Source organism: Zootoca vivipara, chromosome 6, assembly GCF_965207765.1.
Source record: "Zootoca vivipara chromosome 6, rZooViv2.hap1.1, whole genome shotgun sequence".
Taxonomy (NCBI): domain Eukaryota; kingdom Metazoa; phylum Chordata; class Lepidosauria; order Squamata; family Lacertidae; genus Zootoca; species Zootoca vivipara.
Window position 1 is genome coordinate 69,127,717 of NC_142589.1, and position 26,931 is coordinate 69,154,647.

Consider the following 26,931-nt stretch of genomic DNA (forward strand, 5'->3'; position numbering starts at 1 on the left):
CCTCCGATCCCTCCACAGCTGTTTGGTACAGCTGTTATTCAGAGAAGGAGATAGTTCTATGTCCGAGCAAGGCATCTGGGAGTTTGTGTGTGGAAATTCCCAAAAATACCACCCATGTCTCACTGCACCCAGGCTCATTCATGCACAAGCACACAGACACACACAGAGAGAGCAAAGTCTGACATTTCACCGCAGCTGGAGAAAGTAGCATTTTAATGTCGTGGAAGAGACTTGGCAGACATAAAAGGTCAGAAACACATAAAGGGGTCAGCGGAACCAGGGGGACGGGGCTCAGTGGAGAGCTTTCCTAAGGGCCAGCAGTACAAAGAGCACCAGGCATTAAGCTTTGACAGGTGCCACCCACACCTGCTCCTCCTACACAGCCTAGCCCTAGAGGGAACTGAAGCAGGTGAATGTTATAGCACTGCCCTCTGCTGGAAAGAGACCACACTGCTCTGCTGCAAGAGAACGCAGGTCACCTCAAATGATACAGCACGCAGCAAGGTTAGCCTACAACTGAGAGTCATTTTTCCAAGCAGGCGAAGGCGGTTTAACAGGAGAACTAGCGTACACACTCAGGCCAAAGGCGGGAATTACTTTCTGCCTCCAGGTTTTATTATTTGAAGCATCCACACTTGGGAGTAGATTTCCAGTTCAGGTCTGGATTTTCAGAGCTATGGCACAGGCAAAGATTTAGGCTAAGGATGGGGAAGCCGTGGCACTCTAATTTGGAGATGGACTCCCATCCGCCCCAGTTACCATAGACAATTGAGTTGAGAGTCCTATCACATCTGGAAGGGTTACGGCTCCCGCATCCCTGGTTGGTTAGATCCAGCTAGCTTGCTGAGCACAACAGCTGGATATTCTGCACTGGCTGTAGGAAGGTCTTGGCAAAAAGAAAGCTAGAAATAAGGGCAGAGATTTTTCATCCTGTCGAAACTGTCACTATTTTTTGTTCAAGAAAGAAAGGCCTCAATTTACTCTCGTAAGAAAAAGAAAGATCTCATGCTCCCTTCCCATTTATAAGAGTGTATGATTGTGCATTTGGCAGGGCTGGGAACTCGCACTCCACCAGACAGGAACAAAATGAACATTCCCCGCTACGTCTTGTGGCTGCAGCTGCTAAATACAAAAAATAGGCTCTGGGGAAATTGCAAAATCCTAGTTAGGGAGCCTCACGGTTAGGGCTGCATTATTCATCACCCTCTTCCTGGGCGTGGGGGTGGGGTGTTAGGAGAGGGGTAGCACCTCTGATGGGGGACACATTGTGCTCCTTCTGGGGTAGTTTGTTCAGCTTTGTGCCCCACCCTGCACTCAGCTCTCACGCGTGGCTCCTAGAAGCTGTCAGCATATGACAGAAGCCACACTCTGGGAAATGGCTTCAAGTGGCCAGCTAAACCAGGAGAGGGTAGCCGATGGGTCTCAAACCCTCAGGGAGTTAAGGACTTCCCCTGCATATGAAGACAGGCTCCAGCAGATTGGGTGGATGAGACCAATAGTGGGCCCAATGGTCAAGGAGGCGATTTCTGCACATCCTGCAGAGGGAAGTGAGGGGCAAATGGGGCTCCTTGTCAACTTGGAAAGGCAGCCCATCTAGGAGAAGGAAGACTCTGATCCTAGACATCTGCTGCCTTGAGGGATATCTTCAGGAGAAGACAAGGCTAAGGAGTAAACCCTACACAAACCTGCAGTTCCAAAGGTGGTTGGATAGCTCCTTGTATGCCTCTGTCCAGCAACTCCTACAGCCAAACTGCTGTCAAATGTATTGCTCTGCTTTCCTTTGGGCCACGTCAGCAAGACCGAGAGAGGGGTCTTGCCATCTGGGCAGCCCGGGACCTCCATACACTTTGCCCGGGCTTGTGCCCCAGGGAGGTCACTCTGGTGCTGCTAATGCAGCGATTAGACTTCACCCCCGAGGCGCACTCCGTTGTCTCTCAAGACAGACAGGTGCCAACAACTTCTGGAGACAGTGCTCTCCTGCAGCTTCCCCCAAAACAGTGCCTTCCAAATGTCGTCAGGACTGCAACTCCCTTCATCCCTGGCCAGTGGGCACGCTGGCCAGGTTTGATGGGAATTGGGAGTCCAACGAGATCTGGAACGCACCGAGTCAGAAAAGGCTGCCTTGCTGCCTTGCACTCTGCACTCTGCACTTGCACCGAGTGACAATCTGAAAGGCCAATGGAAGCAACACCCCACTTTGGATGAGCTTCTCTGGAACAAGAACACCCCTTCTGCTTTCTTTTCATGGACAGAGCTGCCAGCCTTTATGCCTAGATATGTCTGAAAATCATTTCTACCACCGCTCTTGGGAAGTCTCACCATAACCGTTTGGGCACCAGGAAGGCAGAATTTGTATCCCCCATCGCCTAGGATCAGGACTAAGCTTGAGCAAAATGTGCTGGACGGCAACCCCTCTCTCTCTCTGCGAGGGAAATCGGAGTCTCGCAGCAAGCTAAGCACTTCCAAGTTAGGCTGGGATCACCACGAAGACAGCAGGCCTGGCGTTTTGCCAGGTTTGGTGCAAAAGGCAGGCGGCTTGCTGGGGAGCAGGGAGGTGAGGGCTGTGTGCAGTGCAGAGACAGGAACACTCTGGATCATGGGAGGGACGACATGTCAGGAGCAGCCTGGGAGGAGAAAAAGAAAAGCCAGGCACAGAAGGAGTTAAGTTCGAAATAAATCCAGAAAGGCAGAAGCCCAACAAATGCCCCCAGAGAGCCCCGATGAGATCGCAGTTTCTCCAGATGGTTCTCCACGACATACTGCTCTGTGATGTGTCCCACAGTCGACTTAGAGCAAAGGACTGCAGCTCAGTAGGAGAGCATGTGTTTGGCATGCAGGAGGTCTCAGGGTGAATCCCACCAGTGCCAGGTAGGTCTGGGAGAGACTCTTGCCCGAATCCTGGAGAGCTGCTGACTTAGGATAAGGCAGCTTCTTGTGTACTTGCCTTCCAGGCCTCTCTGTAATTGCAGGCCTGGAGGTGCCTGGCTAAATTAAAAGGGATAGGGTTCACCTTTAAAAGCCCATGGCAGCTCAGGCCCTGCGTACCTCAAGGACTGCCTCTGCCAGGCCCAGAGTTGGCACCCAGAGTTGCCAGTAGTGGTTGGCCGGTGCCACTTGGAACTGGTAGGTTGTAAGGCAGGGAGACAGACAGAAGGTGGCGCTAGAGACAATGTCTGGCAGAGGCAGCTCATTCTTGTTTTGTCCCCATCGGCCTCTTCCCTGCTGAGGATAGGGGACAGAAAGATGGCAGGTAGTGCCAACCCCTGAGCTGGCTGGAAGTGAGAGGGCAGGCAGGCTGGGTTGATTGAGCTTGGCAGGGGAATGCCCATTCGCCCCAATGGATGAGCCTCCACCAGCTGCCAGGGGTCCGGCAGACCCTGCCTTGCTGATGGCTGCTCCACAGCCCTCTCTTTAACCCCTCCGGTGTTCCGATCAGCACTATTGCCAGGGTGTGCAAGCCGCCATTCAGCATTTCCCACAATTCCCCCTGGATTGAACCCTGGCCACGCAGGTCCTAGTCCAAAAGTCTAACCACTGTGACACACTGCCCTTTCAGTAGTGTTCACTGGCCCACTGGAAAGTTCTACAATCACTTTCAATTTCAATATAGCGTAAACTACGGTATGAGCAAAGCTGTCAACTTGGTTTTCAGAGCATGCTAGAGGGACCCGGAGCCCAACCAGTCTTTCCAAACCAATGGTCCATCTCCCCAGTCCTGCTGTATATACAACTCACCAGTTTTAGCTTCTTCTATCTCATCCTTGTGGATAAACCTAGCAAGGAGAATCAGAAAGAAACAGTTTAAAAAAAACCACGGTTGTTTCCCTAAAAGGCTTTAAGCTTGCTTGCTTGCTTTTTTCCTAATCCACCCCAGGCAGGAACAGTTTGCCCCAGCAGTGTGTCCTGTTACATGACAAATCAAAGCAGTCCCAAAACACATTTTGCCCCACAGCGCAGGATCTAGCAGAGGGGTGGGGAACCTGAGGCCTGGGGAAGGAATGCGGCCCTCCAGACATCTCAATCTGGCCCTCCTCAGGCCACAGCCTCCTCACAGGCCTTTCTTTGTGCCTCAAGTTTTTCCCCCTGGCTGGATCCTGTCAAAGAGCTACAATTCCCAAAGCTCCCTGGAAAGGAGAACTGATTGTTAATCCACTCTGGGAACTGCTGCTCTGTGAGGGGAATAGGGGTCTCCTAACAGCCCTCAGCACCCTTAACAAATTAAAGCTCCCAGGATTCTTTGGGGGAGGCCATGAGTGTTTAAAGTAGTATGATACTGCTTTAAATGTGTGGTGCAGATGGGGCGAAAGTTGAACACACAGCCCTGCCACATGAAAGTCCACTCCGGAATTTGCTTTCTTTGTTTCAGCAGCTCAATTAAGGTGGGAAAAGTCATATCCTGGTTGCTATTGTTAAACACCTGAGCCAGAAGTCCTTGCCAATCTATTCTAACACGCTTAGAAATCCTACCAACAGATCTCAATCTACCTTCTGCCGATCCCTGGTTTAAGGGACTTCTAAAGCAGGCCTGTGCATACTTTGGGTAACCTCAAACTCAAAGATTGCAGAACCTGAAATCTTGTACGTTTTATTTTTTTCTTGATTTTCTTAAGTTTCTAGTCCTCAAGTATGAGGAAAAGATGGACATAGCAGGGGAAAATAAAGGATAACTAAAGTAGGCTGGATCTTACGCCGAATTGAGCTGCGCAGGGCTCCCTCCTCCTCATCAGGTTCACCCGTCCTGTAAATAGAAAAAAATATTTGTCATGCTGCGCTTAACAAAAACGCCTCACTCTCTTCATATGCTGCAGCGATTTCTGTTTTTTAAAAAAAACCACGGTGTTTTGTACAAGACCAACGCAATAGCTCCTCCTGTTGACAGATAAAATAACTACGCAGTGCACCAACAGAAACGGTTAATTAAGGTGAGCTAAAAAGCCTTGCCAACTATGGATTTATTCACACTTCCATGGGCCCCAAAGGGTTGACTACCCCTGTTTTGGACCGGGACAGCCTCTGCTCTTGTTATAATGCACAAAAGCAGCCAGTGGGCAAATTTCTGCTTTGAACGAGTCAAGTTTGTCCCTTCTTGCCCCCCATAGAATCCCGCAATTTAGACACAAAGTGCAGCCCGTTGAAATTAAGCTGGATAAAGTCTTCCTCTGTTAGATTTGTGTCCAACTGTGCTCAGGATATTAAAACGCCCAACGGTTGTTAGCATCCCTGCCTCAATACATTACTTTATTAACAGCGCTTTTAAATAATTTCTAGCCAATTCGCAATAGAAATGTCATTTGCAGAAATGTTTCTATGGTTAACCTTTGCAGAACAAGCTTCTCCCTGCTTCCCAGTCCTGAGCTTCCCAGTGAGAAAGCCATTTGTCAGCTGATGTAAATGGTTGGGAAAGGAATCACCCCAACACTAAGTGTGCTTTCCCCAGCAGGATAAAATATAAAAGAAAATGAAAATACTGGAATTAGAGGTGGGGGGAAAGCTGCTAATTTTTAATTGTCTGCACCATGGACCTTGATATGGAGTGGGGAAGGAGAGACTTTTCCTACAGGCAGACCCGCCTGTTGCATAAGGGTTTCCACAAAATACACTGCCACCAAGCAGGATGGGCCGCCTGAGTTCTGACACAACTGACCCTACCCTGCTGTTTGGAGGGCTGGTGGTCTGAGCCCTGCTGCCAAGGACCCCTCCTTCCAACCCAACTATTGTGGTAGGGGAGCGGGGAGCAATGGCGTAGCGTGGGGAATTGCCCCGGGCACAAAATCATTAAGGTCTCAAAATTTCAGCACCTGGTGCTGTCTCAATACAGTTGCACAATTCCGTTGCTGGCTCTGTTGAAAATGGCCTCTCCATGAGAACCTCTCCGGGCAATGGAATGACTCTTCTTTTCTTATCTCTACAGCTGCAATCTCCTGGGTGCCACAGATGCTGTTAGGCAGCTGAATGCACAAGTGTTCTCTGCCCGTTTCCCTCCTTCTCACCCCCGCTCCTCCGGGCGGCCCGGAGTGCTGGCAACCCACGCTATGCCACTGGCTTTGTATTTACTTTTCTAAAGCCCCAAGTTTAACAATTTGCTGTCTTGCTACCAGGCCAGATTCAAGTTACTTGTGTTAATTCATAAAGCCCTAAACCAGGCATCCCCAAACTGCAGCCCTCCAGATGTTTTGGCCTACAACTCCCATGATCCCTAGCTAACAGGACAAGTGGTCAGAGATGATGGGAATTGTAGTCCAAAACATCTGGAGGGCCGAAGTTTGGGGATGCCTGCCCTAAACAACTTGAGGTGCAAATACCTTAAGGACTGCCTGATTCCTTATGGTCCACCTCAATCACTGAGACTGTCTGATGGATGACTTCTGGCTGGTTCCCAACGCTCCTAAGGTTGGGTTGGTCAAAACAGTCCGACAATGGCTGCGCTCCTTTATCTCAGGTTGGGGACAGAGGGTGGCGCTAGGGAAGTTGTCGCCACGGCACTCCTCAGTGTGTGGAGTCCCGCAGGACGCAATCCTTTCCCCGATGCTTTTCAATATCTTTATGCGCCCCCTTGCGCAGATTGTCCAGAGTTTTGGGCTGGGTTGTCATCAATATGCTGATGACATCCAGCTTTAGCTGTTGATGGACGGCTGCCCTGACTCAGCCCGGACGCACTGACCAGATGCTTGGAAGCTGTGGCTGGATGGCTGCATGGGAGCCGGTTGAAGTTAAATCCTTTGAAGACAGAGGTCCTCTGGCTGGGTCGGGACGACATGGGGTTGGGGGGCCAACTCCATCTCTTGCGGGGGCTCAATTAGTGTGGGGGCTCAATTAGCTTGGGTGTAACCTTCGACACCTCCCTTTCCATGGAGACGCAGGTTGCAGCCACAGCAAAGGTGGCATTTTTCCATCTCCACAGTTGATCCCTTACCTTTCTCGCCCTGATCTGGCCACAGTGATCCATGCGACGGTCACCCCAGGCTTGATTATTGTAACTTGCTTTATGCAGGGCTGCCTTTGAAGCTGACCCAGAAACTCCAGCGGGTGCAGAATGCTGCAGTGAGGCTCCTTACGGGGTCCTTGCCGCAGGATCACATTCCTCCAGTGCTTTTCCAGCTGCACTGGCTCCCGGTGGAGTGCAGGGTCAGGTTTAAGGTGCTGGTTTTGACCTTTAAAGCCCTATGCGGCCTAGGACCCTTGTACCTACGGGACTGCCTCTCCTGGTATGCCCCGCAGAGGACCTTAAGGTCCACAAATAACAACACTTTGGAGGTCCCGAGCCGCAAGGTGGTTACATTGGTCTCAACTAGGGCCAGGGCCTTTTCAATACTGGCCCTGACTTGGTGGAACACTCTGTCACAGGAGACCAGGGCCCTGCGTGATTTGACATCTTTCCACAGGGCCTGCAAGACGGAGCTGTTCCGCCTGGCCTTTGGTTTGGACTCAGTCTGACCCTTATGTTTCCCTCCCCTTATGGTTTTGCTTTATGGGCTACTACTAAAATGAGGCTGCATTTTAAATTGTATTTTAACCCGTATTTTAATTAATTCTTTTTCTTTTTCTTTTACGTTTTATTGTAATTTTATTGGTGTTAGCAGCCCTGAGCCCGGTTCTTGCTGGGGAAGGTGGGGTATAAATAAAATATTATTATTAGTAGTAGTATTATTAGTATTATTATTATTAACTAGGGACTGAGTCTTGAGTGGGGCATGCCCTGCCCTGCGGAACTCGCTGCCACTAGAGTTCAGCAGGAACCATCCCTTCCTTCTTTAAGATGTCATTTGAAAACTATATTGTCACGAACCATCTCTTTTAAGCAATCACTATGTTTTACTGATATATTTGTGGATGCTTGGGGCTGATTTTATCCTTATATGTTGCATGCCACCTGGGTATATTTTTATGAAATATGTACAGAAAGAAATAAACAAAATATTGTGAAAGCTGCCAAAGAAAACAAAGGTGGTAGCTTAACAACTCTTAACAACAAGTCTTAGCACATGGGGAAGCTTTTAGTGCGAAATTCATTTGGAAATGAGCGAAGCCAAATGTCCAAGTGTAAATAGTTTTTATCTGGAGGAAAATGTGTGTGGGAAGATCTTTTTCTGATTGTACTTCTTGTTGTTTTGTACCAAACTGTTTTACTGTACACCATGGTATTGTTTTAATGAGAGGCAGTATACAAATATTTTAAATAATAATAAATAAAGGGAAGGAAACAATCATACACAAGACTTGCAAAGAAAAATAAAAATCAGTCTGACCTAGCTAGTTACCTTTTACCTGCTTAAGCAGTCTTGGATTTCAGAGCATGTGCAGAGTTCCTTATAGAAGAGAATTTCTGAGCGGGATAATACCTTTGGCCTCCTGGTTGGATGGCTCCAAGAAGACAAAGCCTGTTTGTTCGCAGAGGCAGATTGGTTTTTGGCCTATTTGTGTGATAGACTACTGGCACAAGAGATAAAGTATATTTTGCCAATCAGGAATTTCTTTAGAGGTTGATTCCACCTCCTTGATGATTCATAAAAACTTCATAAATTTCATAAAAATTCATAAAAAGAAGGCTTAGCTGTTTTTGATTAGGTGAGGTACTGCAATAAATGGTTATCAACCTCAGAATGCATACTGAAGAATAAAAGACAGGATATCAGTTTGTTGCAGACTTCCGGAGGAATGGTTTGATCACAGATGTTCTAGAGGGTGCTGTTGTCCTGTTCAGATTATAATGTCACATTCTCTAAGACTCATAACTTGAGTATGCTACTTTTCTTTCTCCTTCCTAGGTCACCTGTCTGCATCTGCCATATAGAATAGCCCCTCCATCCTAGGTCACCCACTCATTTAAGCTTTTCAGGAGAAAGGCGTTACCTCTGTTGCTGGTTGAACTTGCAGCGACAACGTCGACCTGGGAAAGAGAGAGAGAAATCCCAAGTAGGGCAAACAGTAAAAGAGAATCCGTGCAGGGACAGGCGAGGGGCAAAGAAGGATTGCCAGCCTTCCTTTGGGAAGGGAGCATAGCTGCCAAGTTTTCCCTTTTCTCGCGAGGAAGCCTATTCAGCATAAGGGAATTTCCCTTAAAAAAAGGGATAACTTGGCAGCTATGGAAGGGAGTGTTGCCAAGTGGTTGAAACAGAAAGCAGCCCATGTTAGAGGGAGCCCACGGATCAGTGGCAGAATGCATAGAGACAATCCAAACTCCAATCCACAAAATACCTAAATTCAGGATGGGAAAGACTAAATTTAAGAGCACTGAAGCCAGCCAGTCTTGAGCTAAATAGATCAACAGTCTGAGGTCCACATGGGGCTCAGAGACTACAAGTGAGACCTGCAACAAAATGTTGCAGCACATAGTGCCACTGCTCAGGGTTCCAGCCGGCCATGCCCTCCTCCCAAAAACTCCATTCCACACATCCTCTCAACGGCATTCTGAGGACACAAGCAGTTTTCATTGGGTTGCTCTTTCGGTTGGGGAAGATGCCCCCCACCCCAAGCCTGGCAACACACCCTCTTGTATCTCAGAAGCTCCAATTTATCTACAAGCCTGGTGACACTTAGCAGCTACATGTGCTGTTAATGTGCTGCAGAAGACCACCAGAAGGTGGCAGTAGAAAGTTATGGCAGAGCACGTAACTTTGCCTGTGGAAGGCCCCAAATTCAATCCCCGGTGTCTCCAGGGAAGTGAGTGGTGGGAAAGACCTCTACTGGGGTCCCTGTAGAGCAGGCATGCCCAAACTGCGGCCCTCCAGATGTTTTGGCCTACAACTCCCATGATCCCTAGCTAACAGGACCAGTGGTTGGGGAAGATGGGAATTGTAGTCCAAAACATCTGGAGGGCCGAAGTTTGGGGATGCCTGCTGTAGTGCCTCTTCCAGTCAGAGGCAGCAATAGTGGAAAAGGCAGGCCAAATGCCTGACTCTGTAAAAGACAGCTTCATATATAGAATCATAGAATTGTAGAGTTGGAAGGTACCACAAGGGTCATCAAGTCCAACCACCTTCAATACAGGATTTTTTTATTTTCATTTTTGCCCAATGTGGGCCTCAAACCCACGACCCTGATATTAAGAGTCTCATGCTCTACTGACTGAGCCATATGTCCACATGGGCTCCTTGATCCATTTCCCTACAGTAGTTTCCCCCTCCTACCCCGCCTCCACCAGCTGCTTTTCACTCCTCGAGAGAAAAGGTACAACTGTCTGGTGTGTGAGACAGAGTGTGCTACTGAGCCCTTCTGTGTGGGTCTTAGGGGAGAAAAAATAACAACTGGACAGTGGTGGCTGGTTCCCATTTCGAACTGGCTAGGCAGGAGGCAGGAGGTCAACAGTAGGTGGCGCCAGAGCCAGCTGATTCTAGTTTTGTCCACACCCTCCTCCCTGATGACTCCTATGACACTGAGATTGAGGGCAAGGATAGCCAGTAACACACCCTGTATGCTGGATGTAAGTAAGAAAGCAAGGCTGGGTCTGGCAGAGGGCAGGCTGAGAGTTGGTGGGACAGTGTCCCTTTCGCCCTGAGCAATCAGCCCTCCACTAACAGGAGCCCTTCCTCCCCACACCTGCACAGGCTGCAGCTGGATTTTATTAAAGTCACAATGTTGGGGGACATTCAGCAGGTGCCGTGGCTCAGTTTGGCTCATTATAAGGCAGGGAAATGCGGGGGGGGGGATCTACTCACTGAGCACAATGAGAATGCCAAGCAGGAACAGGACGACAGCAACAACCAGCCCCCCGATTCTCAGCGAGTGGTAATCTGAGAAGGAAGGAGAAGGAAGAAGTGGTCATCTCCAGCTGGGAACATATCCCCGACTTGGAATGAGGGGGCGCTCTTGTGAAGCTTTGCATCAGCTGGTGCCCATCGGGATAGGTAGGGTCAAATTCTGGTAGCCCAAGCCGTATGCGGAGCTCTCAAGCAATGATAGCAAGAGCCAACTAAGGAAAGGAGGCCCCAATCTCTTTGCAGAGCTCCAATTCCCATAGTTCCCTGTGGCGAGGGATTGTCTGCTAAACCGCTCTGGAAATTGTAGTCCCGTGAGGGGAATAGGGGTCTTCTAAGAACTCTCAGGGGACGCGGGTGGCGGTGTGGGTTAAAGCACAGAGCCTGGGCTTGCCGATCAGAAGGTCGGCGGTTCGAATCCCCGCGATGGGGCGAGTTCCCGTTTCTCGGTCCCAGTTCCTGCCAACCTAGCAGTTTGAAAGCACGTCAAATAGATAAATAGGTACCGCTCAGTTGGGAAGGTAAACAACATTTCTGTGTGCTGCTCTGGTTCGCCAGAAGCAGTTTTGTCATGCTGGCCACATGACCTGGAAGCTGTACGCTGGCTCCCTCGGCCAATAACGCGAGATGAGCGCCGCAACCCCAGAGTCGGTCACGGCTGGACCTAATGGTCAGGGGTCCCTTTACCTTTACCTTTATGAACTCTCAGAAGGGTTCTTGGGGGGAGGAGATGACTGTTTAAAGTGGTATCACAGCACTTTTAAGGCACGGTGAAAATGTGGCACAGGTTTCCTCCTCCCTGTTGAGTCCTAGAAGGCCAACACTGAGACTAAGGAATAGGAAGCTGACAGCCAGTGCCACCTCTTGTCAGTAAAGAGGTAGGCAGACCTGCAATGGCTGGCTGGGGACAGACTGATCTTGTTGTGGCAGTGCCCCGCTTGCTCGAATGGATGGGGAGCAAGGGAGACATAGGCTAAGGGAAATAGCCTCCGCAGGTGGTGACGGAAGGTTAAAAAACGCAAAAAACCTCCCCTTTGCATCAGTGCTGAGCTCCAAGTCAGAGTCATCCGCACCTCTTTTAAAGTTGTAGTTTTTTTTTAATTTCAAAAACAAGGAGATTGGACAACACGTTTTTTGTTTCCAAAAGTCTGTTGGGGGGTCTCTGCCCTTGCGATCTATCTCTTGACCCCAGGTAGTAACAACTGGCTCACCATAATTGAATGGGTCATGTGGAATGTCGTTGGGTTGTGCTGGTTCTGAAAGAGAGGCAAACACGCACACACACACATATATAGAGGAGATTAATAATACGGTTATCCTTAAATCTTCCCTCCCCCCCCCCCGCCCCCATTCATCAATCACTTTATACTGAACAACTTAGCATTATAATAGCTTTCCATGATCTTGATAAACCCCATTTTGGGGGGGGGATGTTTTATTATTTTTATTTATTTTTATTTATACCCCGCCTTTCCTCCTCTTTAAATTGCATTTCCTATCCTACCTGGCAACTAAGCGGCACATAAATAAATAGCAACAAAAACAACACTGAAAAGGCCTGGATATATAAGGGGCACTTTCAGACACCTGCTATTTTTGGGTGACATTCAAGCACATACTGGCAAGTTCAGATTTATTTGATTTATTATATGTTTATCCTACCTTCTGCTGCCCCCACAAGAAGTTTGAGATGGTGTATATGGTTTTCCCCTTCCCCATTTAATCCCCACAACAACCCTGTAAAGTAGGCTAAGAGGCAGTGACTGGATCAAGGTCACCCAGTGAGTGTGGATTTGAACCATGGTCTCCCAGGTCCTAGTCCGAGATTCTAACCAGTACACCACCCTGGCTCACCAAGATCCTTTTTGACTATAAGGCGCAGTACATTTTTGAACTGGAGTTTCTTTTTGCGCAGAGTACAAAATGCCCAAATGTCAGCAGATGTTCTCAGCCGATTCTCCTCCTCTGCCCCCCCAAGCTTACCTGCTACTGAAGATCTTATCAAGATCCCACACAGAGGCAGAAGGAACCACAAGTCCATGGCTGTTCTGAGGAGATATAAAAGCAACGGATAGTCAGACTCCTGGCTTGAGCAATGTGCAAGATGTAATATGGTTTAGCTGAGATTCCTGCATTGCAGGGGGTTGGAGTAGATGACCCTCGGGGTCCCTTCCAATTCTATGATTTTGTGGTTCAATCTGCCCACCATCCAGGCAAGTAAGAATCGTCAGAATTCAAGGACGCATTCTAGCCAGGCAAAAACTCACAGGAAGAGCACAAAATAAGGCTGGTGAGGTGTGCAGCCTGGAGGGAAAGGGGGTGTGGTCTGAGGGAAAGGGGTGTGGCCTGGAGAAAGGGGCGTGGCCTGGCGAGTGAGCTGAGGACCACACAGAGAGTCCTGGAAGGTTGCATTTAGCCCTGGGGTTTCCTACTACGGGGTCCAACTACACAATGTGTTAAGCACACTTTCTAAAAAGTGTACTTAGCCCCAGCATGCAAGAGAACCCTGTTGGGGTCCACCTGGACCCCAGTGCAAGAGGAGGGGGCTAAACCTTTCTCCCCTATCCTGTTTTCCACTAAAAGGGCATTTCCCCTCTTCATTCCCCCTTTCTTCTCCCTCCCCCACCCTTTTCTCCCAACAGCAGTGTTCAGCAAGGCTGTTGCCTTTCCTTCTTGAGAGGGCTCCTGCGCTGTTAACAGACGCACCAATCTGAGGCAACCAGCAGAAATTCAACAGGTAACGTTTCCCACCTCGCTGGCATTGCCCTGCAGGAAGAACGCAGCCTGTTGGGGAGTTCCCGCTGAGCAAGCAGGAACCTTGAGAGAACGCAAAGTCGGCTACTCTTAAGGAAGGAAAAGTAAACAGCAAGTCCACCGGGAGCCAGGAGGGGTACGGTTAAAAATAGAGCTTTGCTGAGAAACGTTCCAGAATTAGAGAACGTCCCTCAAAACACAAGCAGGAAACAAAGATGGCTGAGAAGTGTCAGCAAGACGGCTGTGGGGAGAGGGGCGGTGGGGGGGCGGTGGGGGGCGGTCCAGATCAGCCAGGTGGAAAGGGAAATGGGACTGGGAGAGGAGAGGAAATGGTTCCTCAAACAGCTGGGGCTGGACCCATGATTTCACATCCTGAAATGGCCTCAGTGTCCCTGTGGAAGGGAGGGCAAAGGCCTGTAACTATGGCAACAGGCTTTTTGCAGCCACCGAAAACTGCTTTGCAATGTTTGCAGATGATAACCTGTCTCTAGGGCGCTCAGGGACGTTTCAGGGTTTCCCTTCTGCCTGCCCCCCTGCCCTGGCAGGCAATTAAGCTCGCAACCTTCCGACAGAGAAAGGTCCTGTCGTGCTCTTAACCAGAACAGAATTCAGCTAAAATTCAGAGTTTCTGTTTGCAAGTGCCTATGGCCTCCAATGGCCGAGGCGGCACTTATGGAGAACAACTGAGGCTTGCAATAAAATACTGCAGTATATATCAGGCCTCCGAGCTGCTCAGCCCTGCTCCAGGAGACTCCATTCTGTATCCCTCTCCCCCGCCCATTCCTCAGGGGTCCCATTTGGCTCAATTTCTGCCGGCACTCATCACATGACTTCGCTGCTAGGCACCGGTTCAAAAACAACCACCACCACCGGACTAGTGCTGGAAGGCACACACACAATTGCCCGGGAGGCAGGCCGGCCCCTGCTTCCTCACTTCCTACCCCAGCCCCCTAGTGCTCAGACAAACAGATCCTTTCCACAAACATCCTTCTGGCTTGCATGTTTGGCTGCTGCTGCTATCACTAACCCAGCAGGAAAGGGGAATAGGAACACTCCCATGCCTTGGGCTCACTCTCTGCCAGAAAGGCCACACTTTTAACTACAAACGTCAGCCAAGAGATTTCTCGGTGCAACAAAGAACGCCCCAGCTCACGCACTTGGAGCTGCTCTAAACGTTAGGTACCACTCTGCTCTCAAACCATTTTGTTTGCAAGCTCTGCAACAGAACTCGCTTCAAACTGGCTTTCAAGGTACAGTGCCAAGCGTTTGCAGGTGCTCTGCTGCCGAGCTACACTTCCTTCTTGTGTTAGCCAGATTTGCAGCTATGCAATGATGCCAGCATTGACTGAGAGAGGTGTTGCAGGTAGGAGCAGGGACCTGTCAACCTCCTGTCAATCAATGAGCGTGGGAGGAGCTGGGGAAATTCCTCCTCTGCTAGGACGACCCCCAGGGACCTCACAACCAAGGCACAAGACCAAAAATGTGGAAGCCAGGCTCTGGCAGGAAGCAGAGTGTCGCCAAAGCCTTGTGGAATGTGCAGGAGACGTTTGGGCCTGCCCAGGCAGCTCATAATTTTGAGATCCATTGGACAAGGGTACAAAAGCTTCTCTCCATGCTGGGGAGATTGAAACGGGGGGGGGGGGACGCAGACGGTTAGACTGGCTGGACAATCCAAGGACGGCCAGGTTTAGAGCTGCCTGAATGTTCTTTTGTCGGTTCATTGTACCCCTAATTTCCCACACATACCCACCCTATTGTTTGTTGCTGTTGCTGCAGAGCAACACCCGCCTGCCTTCCCCTGCTACTCAGTAACTGCATCCCAGCAGGGAGCACATTCCTGGAAGAAAGCAAGTTGGCCGCTGGGGTTGCCTCCCCTCCAGCAGGGCTAGCAATGCTACTGGGCACCAGGAGAAACAGCATGCCTCTGTTTTTTTAAAAAAAAATAAATTTTATTCAATTTTCCAAATTAAGCCAATTAAAATAATAAAAAAAAAACATTCTTTTATACAAAACGTTATAAATTTTCATCTAACATCTTGCTCTGCCGAGCTACGACTTCCCCCCCTCCCTTCACGCGGGTTTCTTGTTGACTCCCTTTTTGCAGTTCCTTTTTTACTTTTTAATCAATTCGTAGGATTTATTTCAATCCTGCAAGTGTTTTTAAAGATCTACAGTTTTTCTCCATATAATCCACATATTTACTCCAGTCTTTATGAAACCTTGTCTCCCCCTGGTCGCGAATCTTGCAAGTCATCCTTGCGAGTTCAGCATAGTCCATCATTTTAATCTGTCACTCCTCAATTGTTGGTAGTTCCTGTATTTTCCATTTTTGGGCTAACAAAGTCCTAGCCGCGGTTGTCGCATACATAAACAATACTTGATCTTCTTTTCTAATCTCTTCTCCCATTATTCCTAACAAAAATGCTTCCGGTTTTTTTGGGAAAGTATATCTAAACATCTTTTTCAACTCATTATATAACATCTCCCAAAATCTTTTTACCTTGTCGCATGTCCACCACATATGATAAAATTCACCATTTCCCTCTTTACATTTCCAGCAAATTTTGTCACTCATTCTATACATTTTGGCTAATTTAACTGGTGTTAAATACCATCTATACATCATCTTATACACATTTTCTTTCAAGGCAGTACATGCTGTAAATCTCAAAGTTTGAGTCCATAATTTCAACCACGCGTCATATTCAATATTATGCCCAAAATCTTTTGCCCACTTAATCATCGCTTCTTTTGTCAACTCATCTTTTGTATACCATTCTAACAGCAGATTATACATTTTTGACAGAAGCTTTGTTTTGCCTTCAAGCACTTCTATTTGGAATTTGGACCTTTTATCCTCAAATCCTATTTTTCTGTCCTCCCTAAGAACATCATTTATTTGATGGTATTGTATCCATCCTGTTAAAACTCCTTTAATTTCTTCGTAGGGTTTAAGTCTCCATCCTTTTTCAGTCCTTGTCAAGATTTCCTCATAAGTGGCCCACCTCCCCTCCATATTTACTTTCTTAACTGTTAATACCTCTACTGGTGAAACCCACCATGGTTTTTTAGTCTCTAGCAGCATTTTGTTTCTTTCCCACACCTCGTACAGAGATCTTCTTATCACATGATTAGTAAACCCAGTATGAGACTTCTTTTTTATCATAACATAAATATGCATGCCATCCAAATCTATTGTTAAAACCTTCCAAGTCTAGCAGATCAGTATTCTTTAACGTTATCCACTCTTTAATCCAACACATACAAGACGCTTCATAATAAAGTCTTAAGTCTGGCAGGGAAAAACCGCCTCTTTCTTTTCTAGAAACAGCATGCCTCTGGCAGCCAATTTTGGGGGCAATACATCTGTCGCCTCCAGGCTGCCTGTGTTTTTCGGGAGGGATTCAGGCACAGAAAGAAATTTAGGCTTGCAGAATTCCAGTGGGTAAAAGCGCCTAGCTGTTGCCTTGCAACCACAAATCCTAGATGAAGCAGGGCAGGCAACAGACCTTTTTTGTGGTTAGGAAAGCGACAGCGAGACCAGGGTTCAAATCCCCAGGGTTCAAATCACCAGGCAGACCTGATGCTCGCTAGGTGACCTGGGGCCAGCCACAATCTCCCAACCTAAACAACCTCACAGGGTTGTTGTGAAGTTAAAAATGGCGGAGTAAAAATGGAGTATAAAAGCAAGAAGTAAGATATATATGAAAATTAAAGCTAGACATAGCCTAACCTCTGTGTAAGCTGTGTGCAAGCGAATCCACATAAATGCTCAAGAAACAGAACTGCAGGAGCCCAATATTTATGCAGGTTATTCTGCCTTGCTCTCAAGCTTCGCCACCCCCTAGTACCCGACGGGCCAGAGGGGCTGTTAAAACAGGAGGTCCGATGCATGTGCCAATAAGTCACCATTAATGAAACCGATTGCCTTTACTGTATTGTTAATTTGCCCTGATGGGAGCACGATGCAGAAAATTTCGAGTTCAAGCACCCAAACGCCTTGGACAATCTTGGCATTGCAGTGCTGAGTTTCAGAGGAAAGGGGGCAGAGAGAGAAAAGGGCCCCCTTTCACCCACTGGTGGATCCAGTTAACGCGGACTGTACCTCAACTGGATCAGACCTTTCCTTGGGGGCTGCATTCCCACCAGGGCCATTTCCCACCAGTTTTAGGGGGGGTGCGAGGGGGAGGAGATTCCATCTTGCAACTTTTTTTGCTGGCAGAATCTTAGCACTATGTTGAACACAAGCCTGTACCCTTAAAGCCCCTTTCCCTCCCCACAAAGAATCCTGACAACTTTAATTTAGTGAGGGCGCTGGGAACTGTAGTTCTCTGCTGCTTTAAATGCACCTTCACAGGGTGAGGCCAGGCATCATGGGAGGATGTCACATCAACACCGAAGGTTTATTTCATTTATTTGTTTTTATACATTTTTATTTATATATTTCAAAGAACAAGTTACAACATTTGCCAATGTACAATCATTTACCATAACTATGGACTTCCCCCCATCCCTCCACGGCTTCCCTAATTTTCCCACTTATGCTGCATGCTAGTTATTCTATATCTTACCTTTTCCACAGTATTTTCCAATATGTATTTTACTGCTGTTCTTACTCTAAAGCCACTTGTGTTTTAGCATGCTTACAATAGCTTTTTAAAAATAATCTACGAACTTTCTCCAATCCTCCTTCAATTCTGCCTCATCTTGGTTTCTGATTCCACTAGTTAAACTTGCCATTTCTGCATATTCCATCAATGTGAAAAACCCACATGTTTAAAGCACATTAAAAACACATGGCTTCCCCCCAACAAGACCACCACCACAGAATCCTGGGAACTGCAGTTTGTTTTAAAAACCCTGGCTTTCCAAGCATTGCTACACACCAGAGAAAAACGCTTGCCCCCTGATTCTGCCATGCTCCATTCAAAAAAAAACCAACACAACCCCTCGGTTGACAGCTCCGTTACAGCCCCTGACACAGCTGTCCCTGTTCCTCCCCGGAGAGGTGCCCATTCTGCTGGGCTTTGGCATGCAAGGGTGTTATATTATCCCACCCATAGGCTCACCCTCGCAGGAAACTCACCCTGCCCAACAGCAGTGCCCTTGGGGTCTTCTTGTCTCCTTTCCCCAGAAAAGGGGTGGGGGAATTGCTTTGCTACCTGCCCCGTACAGCCCCTCACACCTACCCCTCAGGATCCGTATGGCTGGGCCTCCCTGGTCTTTCGAGAGGAGATAAAGGCTGTTTGGAGCTGAGGGAAAGGAACAAACTTCTTTTTTAAAAAAGAGGGAAGGTACTGGCTAGTGGCAGAGAGGGAAAGATTAGGGGAGCTAAATTAAGTCTGCCTTGGCTCCAGGACAAAGGCAGGAGGGGAACAGCAGCGGGTGCTGCAGACAAGTGCGAAAGAAAAGAAAAAACCCACAGGCAGAACAGCAGAGGAGACAGGCTGGCTGTGCATGTAATATTCACTTAAAAGCACATGGATTTTAAGAAGCCCGGGAACTGTAGTTTTGCCCTTCACAAAACTACAGTTCCCAGATCCCTTAACAAACCGTGGTTCCCTGGATGCTTTGGGCCAGGGTTTCCCAAACACTGGTCTCTGGCTGTTTTTGGACTACAATTCCCATCATCCCTGGCCACTGGTCCTGTTAGCTAAGGATAATGGGAGTTGTAGTCCCAAAACAGCTGGAGACCCGTGTTTGGGAAGCCCTGCTTTGGGGGAAGCAATATGCTTTAAATGTATGGGATGCACACAGCCAGAGAGGGAGAAGGAGTTGGATCAGGCTAGACCAGTGTTTCCCAACCTTGTGCCTCCAGATGTTTTGGGACTACAATTCCCATCATTCCTGACCACTGGTCTTGCTAGCTAGGGATGATGGGAGTTGTAGTCCCAAAACATCTGGAGGCACAAGGTTGGGAAACACTGGGCTAGACTGCCGCCCCCAAACTATGGGATGGACTACCAAGCAGGTCTACAGAAGAGAGGGGCTCTACAATTCATGCATTTGTATAGTGTGTGTGTGCGTTTATTTTCATGTTTTGAGAATATATACCACAGGAAAGCAAGCTACAAGGACATCAGAAAACATGCGCCAATGCAGCATTATTGTTCTTTAAAGTAGCAAATGACGAATCTGACATTCTGCAGAGGACACTCTGTTAACCAAGGGTGCATCAGGTTTGGAAACCTTGAAATGAAACCAGCCTGTTTGTTTTCCCCTCTGTGGGGATGCCTGCAAGCTTTGCTGTGACTCATGATTCATTCATTTTAACTAGCTAGATTGCCCACACAAACTGATGCCACACTCTTTGGAGAGAGAATGAAGCACCTCTCTTCCCTTTTGCAGACTTACCTGGAGGGGATGCACTTGAACCTAACTCCTGCATTTAATTTATCTATTAGTTTATCGCATTTATATCCCACCTTTTCCCACCTTTTCCTCCAAGGAGATCTAGGTAGTGTACGTGGTTTTTCCCCTCCCCATTTTATTGCCACAACAACCCTGCAAGTTAGGCTGAGAAGCAGTGACTGGCCCAAGTGAGCTTCATCTGGAGAGTAGCAACATGAGAACAGGGTCTTTTCTGCAGTGGCTCCCTGTCTGTGGTATGCTCTCTCTAGGGAGGCTCACCTGGCACCTTCACTACATATTTTTAGGCGTCAGGTTAAAACAGTCTTTTTCACCCAGGCCTTTGGCTAATTAATCTATGGCTTTTAAAACTAAGTGTAGGGTGTGTGTTATTGTTTTGTTTATTATGTTACATATTTCTGTGTTTATTTCTGTGTTTATATACTGTAAACCATCCTGTGATCCTCGGATTAAGGGTCAAATGGCCAAATGGCAATTTGAACCCCAGTCTCCCAGGTCCTAGTCTGGCCCTCTAACCACTATGCAACACTGTCTCTCCCCTAAGCTAAGCACCTAGCCTGCCTTTGATTTCCAAGGCAGGAGTGGGATGGGAGGGGTAGGACTGGGAATGGGGAGTGCAAAGCTTTAACCCAGGCATCCCCAACCTTCGGCCCTCCAGATGTTTTGGACTACAATTCCCATCATCCCTGACCACTGGTCCTGTTAGCTAGGGATCATGGGAGTTGTCAGCCAAAACATCTGGAGGGCTGCAGGTTGGGGGTGCCTGGTTTAACCCTTTCTCTGCATGCTAGTTAACTCACCCCGGCCGCCCAGTCTGTTGCTTCTAGTCCTTATCACATGCAAACACACATGTATACTATCTTAAGAAGAAGAAAATGCACAACAGCAGACTACACATTTAATGCAGACTGCAGTTTATCCATTTCCTAGCATAGTTAACTAGACTTTTTGCTGTAAGGGGCTATTGGGTCAGTGGTTTGGTCCAGGTTGGTACATTGGCCCCAGAAGCAGCTGAGAGGCACAGCACAAGTAAGATCCTTTTATTGATACTTTCAGTGGAAGCATCAATGCGCGTCTCTTTGCACTTGGAATCGGGAGCATGCGGATTAATGCCCAGCAGCAGCACAGCCAATGATCAGAGATGAAGGCCAAAAGTTCTCCAACCTTACTTCACTTTAATATACTCAAAACAAAGGGGCGAAAGGAAGACAGATCTCTGCCCCAAGAAGCTGAAAATCTAAATTCCAGCAATAAGGGAGAATAATGAAGAGAGCCAGGGGCACCGACTCTATAAGGCTAAGCTGTCTATGCCCCCCGCCGCAACAATACCTGTTGGGAGCAGGCCAAGGTCTTTTTGTCCAACCCCCTGCAATGCAAGAATCTCCTTTCTTGTAACTTGAAGCCATTGGTTCAGGTCCTACCCCCTGGAGCAAGAGAAAACAAGCTGCTTGCTCCATCTTCCATGTAGAAGCCTTTTAGATATTTGAAAATGGCTATCCTATCTCCTCTCAGTCTCCTCTTTTCCAGGCTAAATATCCAGCTCCTTCAACTGTTCCTCATAAGGCTTGGTTTCCAGACCCTTGGTCATCTCAGTTGCCCTCCTCTGCACATGGTCCAGCTTATCAATATCCTTCTTATATTGCAGCACCCAGAACTGGACACAGTAAGTATTCCAGGTGTGGACTGACCAAGGCAGAACAGAGTGGTACTATAACTTCCCTTGACTTGGACATGATACTTTTGTTGATGCAGCCTAGAATGGCATTAGTTTGTTTTTTTCCTGCTGCATCACACTGTTGTCTTATGGGAAGTTGTAGTTCAAAACATCCGGAGGGCAGCAGGTTGGGGATGCTTAGAAGATATAGACAGAAAGGGAGGCTTGGTTCCTGCCTAGGACTCGGCCATTCATTGGCTCAAAGCTTTTGTAGGTTAGTATTCTGAGAGCTGGACCATAAAGAAGGCTGATCGCCAAAGAATTGATGCTTTTGAATTATGGTGCTGGAGGAGACTCTTGAGAGTCCCATGGACTGCAAGAAGATCAAACCTATCCATTCTTAAGGAAATCAGCCCTGAGTGCTCACTGGAAGGACAGATCGTGAAGCTGAGGCTCCAATACTTTGGCCACCTCATGAGAACAGAAGACTCCCTGGAAAAGACCCTGATGTTGGGAAAGATTGAGGGCACAAGGAGAAGGGGACGACAGAGGACGAGATGGTTGGACATTGTTCTCGAAGCTACAAACATGAGTTTGACCAAACTGCAGGAGGCAGTGTAAGACAGGAGTGCCTGGCGTGCTCTGGTCCATGGGGTCATTAAGAGTCGGACACGACTAAATGACTAAACAACAACAACAACAAAATTGCAAGAGGCAGGGGAAGAAGTGACCCAGCAAGGAAAATTCCTCTTGGGTGTAGCACACGGGAGTTCAACTAAGCCCTTTGGCCCAAGCCCTCTCCCCTGACTTGTTGTTTGGCAGCTCTGTCTAAATATACCCAGGCTAGCAGGATGCTGGAGTTATAAATATCCCCCATACGACCCCCATGGCATTCAGCCTCACAGCTCTGCTTGGGTTCATTTCAGTACCAAGCCCTTCCAAAGACGATAAGTAGCAACAGCATTCCACCTTTGCCGCAAGCCTGTTCTCCATTTGCACAAAACTCACGGGCCTGGAGAAGACTGTCTTGGGTTTGTAGGTGGGGAGCAGCAGTTAATATCTCCATGCATTTGCACCTTGCCCTTGATCCTGAGAAGGGTTGTCAGAGAGGCTCACAATTAAAACTATCCATTTAAACGACAGGTGGCTACATTTTTAAAAAAGAAGCAGAACATTAAAAACTCAGGCAAATTATATAACTTTAAAACCCATGTCAGTAGAGTGTTATATTGTTTTAATTGCTTTTAAAAAAACTGTTTTAATAGTTATAATGTTTTGGTGAACTTATCTTACATTTTTAATAACGAATGTCTTCAACTTTTGGATGAAATTGCATTATTGTGTATTTTAAACACATCTGGGTATATTTGTTGCCATTTACACTTGTAAAGTGCTTAGAAGCCCTTTTGGCAACTCAGCAGTATGTAAATAAATAAATAGCTAACAACAACTGTGGGAAATTGCAGTCAAATATAACTAGCAAGCCTAGGGCTAGTTAATGCATGAAGGAGTTAAAACCACAGAATTGTATTCCTAGACTCTGTTAGTTCACGCCCCCTCACCTCTGGTGAAGGAGGATATGCTTAACGTACAAGGAAGATCTAGTAGGAAAGCAGAAATTAATTACACCGTCTCAATCATGTTGGTTTCGTATGTTAAAGTAATTTAAGAGACTAAGATTTTTCTTGTTCCTGACTGCAGGGATTCGGAAACTAGGAAAGACACCAGGCTAAAGGTAGAAGATAGGTCCACTAGCATGCAACCTTTTAGAACATACACAAGCACTTTAAAAATTGTACTGTGATTTTCGCTCACAAAAAAAAACAACCTGCAAAGAAAGTTGCTATTGTTCCCCGAAGAAGGGGAACGTGTTCTACATGGAGTCAGTGCCTTGATCCATCTGGCTCAGCATCACCTTCACCAACTTCCACTGCCTGGTGCAGGCTTCTCAGAGGCATCTGGTTGGCCAACCGTAAGAACAAGCAGCTGGGATTTTCAGGGCCATTGGCCTGATCCTGCAGGTTCTACTTATGTTGTGCGGATGCCTGATTATCGTTTTTCAAAAGCAACTACTCTATTCCGAACTTAAAAATGGAAAGCGCAATGCTGGTGGTCAACAAAAGAGGTTTAAAGACTGTCTCAAAGCAAAACTAAAAAAAAAAGTGTAGTATAAACACCGACAACTGGGAAACACTGGCCTTCGAGCGCTCCAGTTGGAGAACAGCCTTTATCAAAGGTGTCATGGGCTTTGAAGACACTCAAACTCAGAATGCAAGGGAGAAATGTGCTAAGGGGAAGGCACGCTTGGCAAATCCACACCGTGATCAACTCCCACCTGGAAACCAATGTCCCCACTGTGAAAGGACATGTGGCTCCAGAATTGGCCTCCACAGTCACTTACGGACTCATTGTTAAAACCGTGTTTATGGAAGACAATCTTACTCAGCTACGAGTGGTCGCCAAAGAAGAAGACTTATGTTATTAAGGTGCTCTCCAGAATATTTGGACTGCAATCATTCCCAAATGTAACAAAAAGGCTGGTAGAAATGAGAACCGGTCTCAGGCTTCCACAGAGCACATAAGAAGAGCACATCATCCTGGAAAGGCTGTACTTCAGCAGTTGAGCAGCTCCTTTGCCTGCAAAAGGTCTCAGGTTCAATCCCTGGCACCTCCAGGTAAGGCTGGAAAAAAACTCCTGCTCTGTGTCAGCTAGATGGTCTAAGAAGGCAACTTCTTGCCTTTCCCCCAGTGGCCAGCCAGACACAGCATTAGCCCTTTCTCCTGCTGCTGCCGTTCCCCAGCAGCTGGTTTTCAAGAGGCAGGCTGCCTTTGACCTGGCAGTTTGCATGCAGCCCTTCATAAGACACACCCTCCATCCATTTGCCTAACACCCCCTTCTGGGCCATCTCAGCACACCAAGTTCCATAAAGAAATTCTGTAATTTGCAAAACACTAACACAGCATTCTCGCAAGCCCAGAGCATTTCCCTTAGGAATGTTGCTAAAGGCAGCCATTCTTTCTCTCTTAAAGCCAAGAAAATATTTCTAGTCAACATGAGTGGATTGGGTCACTTGCCATGCTCACCTAACACAAACCTCCCATTCAACCACCTTCCACTTAGGGTTGCCTGCCAGCCACCTCCACCCACCGCCAGCACCTAGGCTCCTGTGTCTTTTTCCAGCTGAGCGGCATACAAAAATTCAACAGGAGAAGCCTTCCCTGGCAATAACATGATGTAGGGGGGAAGGTTTCCCCTGTTGAACTTGTGCCCGCTTGCACCACTGGGGAAGACACACCAGCTTTTCTAATAAGAGTCATGCGGCTCTTCGGAGTTATCCTCCCAAACTCCTGGGATTATTTCAAAATATCGGGTCTTTCCCACAGATTTCAAGATCACCCCAATGACCTTTGCAGGAGGATGGCCTCCTTTGTATGCTGTTAAATTTTCAGAGATCACAACTAATGCAGAGAAACCCAGGCACAGGCTCTTCCACATTATCCAGCTGTTTCACGGGGCTCGGAGAAGGGAAACTGTTTATTTGCCCCATCAACTGAGCAAGCACACCAGAAGGTAAAGGACCCTAACAGCCAGGGGCAGCAATGTCAAGGGGGAGAGTCTTGGCTCAGCTGTAGAACATCTGCTTTGAGTGCAGAAGGTTCCAGGTCCAATCCATGGCTTCTGGAAGTTGGGAGCTAGGAAATTCTCCCGATTGAAACCCGGGAGAAACAGCTGCCAATCAGTGTGGGCAATACAGAACTAGAGGGACAGCTGATCTGCTTCCTCCCTTCTTAAGTTGGCAAAGGTCAGACCACCACCCCACCCCAGACCCAAGCACACTAACAAGAGCCCCCTAGACTTGCCACAGTGAGGGAGAAGACTCACTAAGAGGAGTGGGGCCATGGAGAGTATCCTGCCCTCCAAAAACCTGGAGCTGACTTTGCTAATAGCTCCCAACTTAGATTTAATAGTCCACTAATGACGGGTGACCACCAGTATTAGCACTTTCCAGGAAGCAAAGTCACGCTCATCTCCAGCACAAAAAGAAACCCGACCTCCAAAAGGAGGCGATTTCGTGCCCCTTATCGAGATTCTGGCGTCTCTGTTCACTCCGGATCGCACCCACCTCCAAATCAACCCACAACAGCAGACCGTTGCCTTGAACTTACTTGGCAAAGCGCTTTCCGAGAAGTTCAGAGACGCACACAAACACCGATGGCTTTCGGTCGCCCCCACCTCTTCCTACCCGTCCTCGCTATTTGCCACGCGGTTCCGGGCCCGATCGGTGGTCCCGAGCTTCCCTTGCCGAGCGTCGGCAAACAGCCTCGTCGCCGGCGCGAACCCGGGTGGGCATGGGAGGCGCCACGGGGGCCGGCGGGGCCTGGGCGGGGCGCGGAGCTCGGCTGGGCCGGCCGGGGGTCAGCAGCCGGAGGGAAAGGCCGGAGGAGGGAAAGGGAGGCAGGCAGGCTGCTGTCGTGTTGGCGTGCGCGCACAGCTAGCGCGCCTCGCGGTTGCGTGTGGATGGCGCACGCGGCAGATCCGGGCGTGGGGCTACTTGACGCGCGCGGACACGCGTGTAGTGAGTGAGATCCGTGCCGAAGACCATTCATGGCAGGCGTCGATTTCTCTTCCCCCTCGTTTTTTTATGCGTTTCTAAAAAGTGACTTTGAGCTTGGAATGCGTGGACGCTCCTCTCTGTCGGGCAGTCACGCCCCGCCCCCTTAATCACGTTTTTTTCCTGGCCGCCCCCCACCCACGATCGTCCTTTTTCTTTGCTTTCTTTCATTTCTGCAGACTTTGCCTATCCTCGGTAACGACAGGGTGGTTTATCCTCGTGGGTTTGTGTGCGCGTGCGCGCTTAGCAACGCGGGGAAGTCCGGGATCAAATTGCAGGGGGTTGGACTGGATTACCCTTAAGGTCCCTTCCAACTTTACAATTCTATTATTCTATGAAATCTCCACGAAGATCACTTGGATGATATTGGGCCTATCACCGCCTCTCAGCCTAACTTACATCGCAGGGTTGTTGTGAAGAAAGATGGATCGGGACAGAACGACATATGCCATCGTGAATTCCTTGGAGGAATAGTGGGGATATAAATGTCATGATAAATAAATGCATTGAAGAAAAGCAACATGCGTATTGGGCCACACCTTACTTTCTGGGCAAGCTTTTACATGATCTCACTAACACGCATTCTTGGACTCGGAACGCCACTTGGCAACTCTTTCATTCCAGAGTTTAGCGCGCACAAAAGCGAGCGTCGATTCACACGGCCACTATACAGGCAGGTGTTCCATCCAAGCTATTTAAATGCGGCATTGACCGCTACACGCAAGGCCAACGCTATTCAGACTTTAACTTGGAGCGCCACGCCTGCACGTTCCCTTCCCCCTACCCACGCGATCGATGTAAAAATCTGAACACTGATAAACCGCAGTTTGATAATCCACCGCATTGT

At 48.1% G+C, this 26,931-nt stretch overlaps 1 protein-coding gene and 1 long non-coding RNA gene across 5 annotated transcripts in view; one reads left to right on the forward strand and one right to left on the reverse strand.

Annotated features, from left to right (window-relative positions):
* LOC148685398 (uncharacterized) overlaps positions 1-13,452 on the forward strand; it is a 60,372-nt gene extending 46,920 nt beyond the window's left edge. The window contains exon 4 of the long non-coding RNA XR_015950345.1: positions 13,337-13,452. This is a non-coding gene — a long non-coding RNA (uncharacterized LOC148685398). The remainder of the gene's footprint in view (positions 1-13,336) is intronic.
* Positions 197-26,179, reverse strand: FXYD1 (FXYD domain containing ion transport regulator 1). 4 transcript variants are annotated; one of them, XM_060275703.2, is made up of 8 exons: positions 25,639-26,179; positions 12,678-12,742; positions 11,906-11,950; positions 10,656-10,730; positions 8,851-8,887; positions 4,689-4,738; positions 3,736-3,773; positions 197-2,624 (listed from the first exon to the last, which is right to left on the reverse strand). In XM_060275703.2, the coding sequence occupies exons 2-7, from the start codon at positions 12,733-12,735 to the stop codon at positions 3,751-3,753; spliced, it is 288 nt and encodes a 95-aa protein (XP_060131686.2). In that variant the 5' UTR covers positions 12,736-12,742; positions 25,639-26,179; the 3' UTR covers positions 197-2,624; positions 3,736-3,750. The 4 variants fall into 4 exon arrangements, with proteins under 4 accessions (XP_060131686.2, XP_034973317.3, XP_060131687.2 ...); XM_035117426.3 differs by lacking the exon at positions 25,639-26,179 and adding an exon at positions 18,638-18,787; XM_060275704.2 differs by lacking the exon at positions 25,639-26,179 and adding an exon at positions 18,535-18,723.
* Positions 26,180-26,931: the final 752 nt, after the last annotated feature.

Coding starts and splice junctions, on each gene's coding strand:
- FXYD1 (XM_060275702.2), bottom strand. Junction 11,951..12,677: donor GATAAGATCTTCAGTAGCAG/GTAAGCTTGGGG, acceptor CCTCTCTTTCAG/AACCAGCACAACCCAACGAC. Junction 4,739..8,850: donor AAGTTCAACCAGCAACAGAG/GTAACGCCTTTC, acceptor TTCTATTTACAG/GACGGGTGAACCTGATGAGG.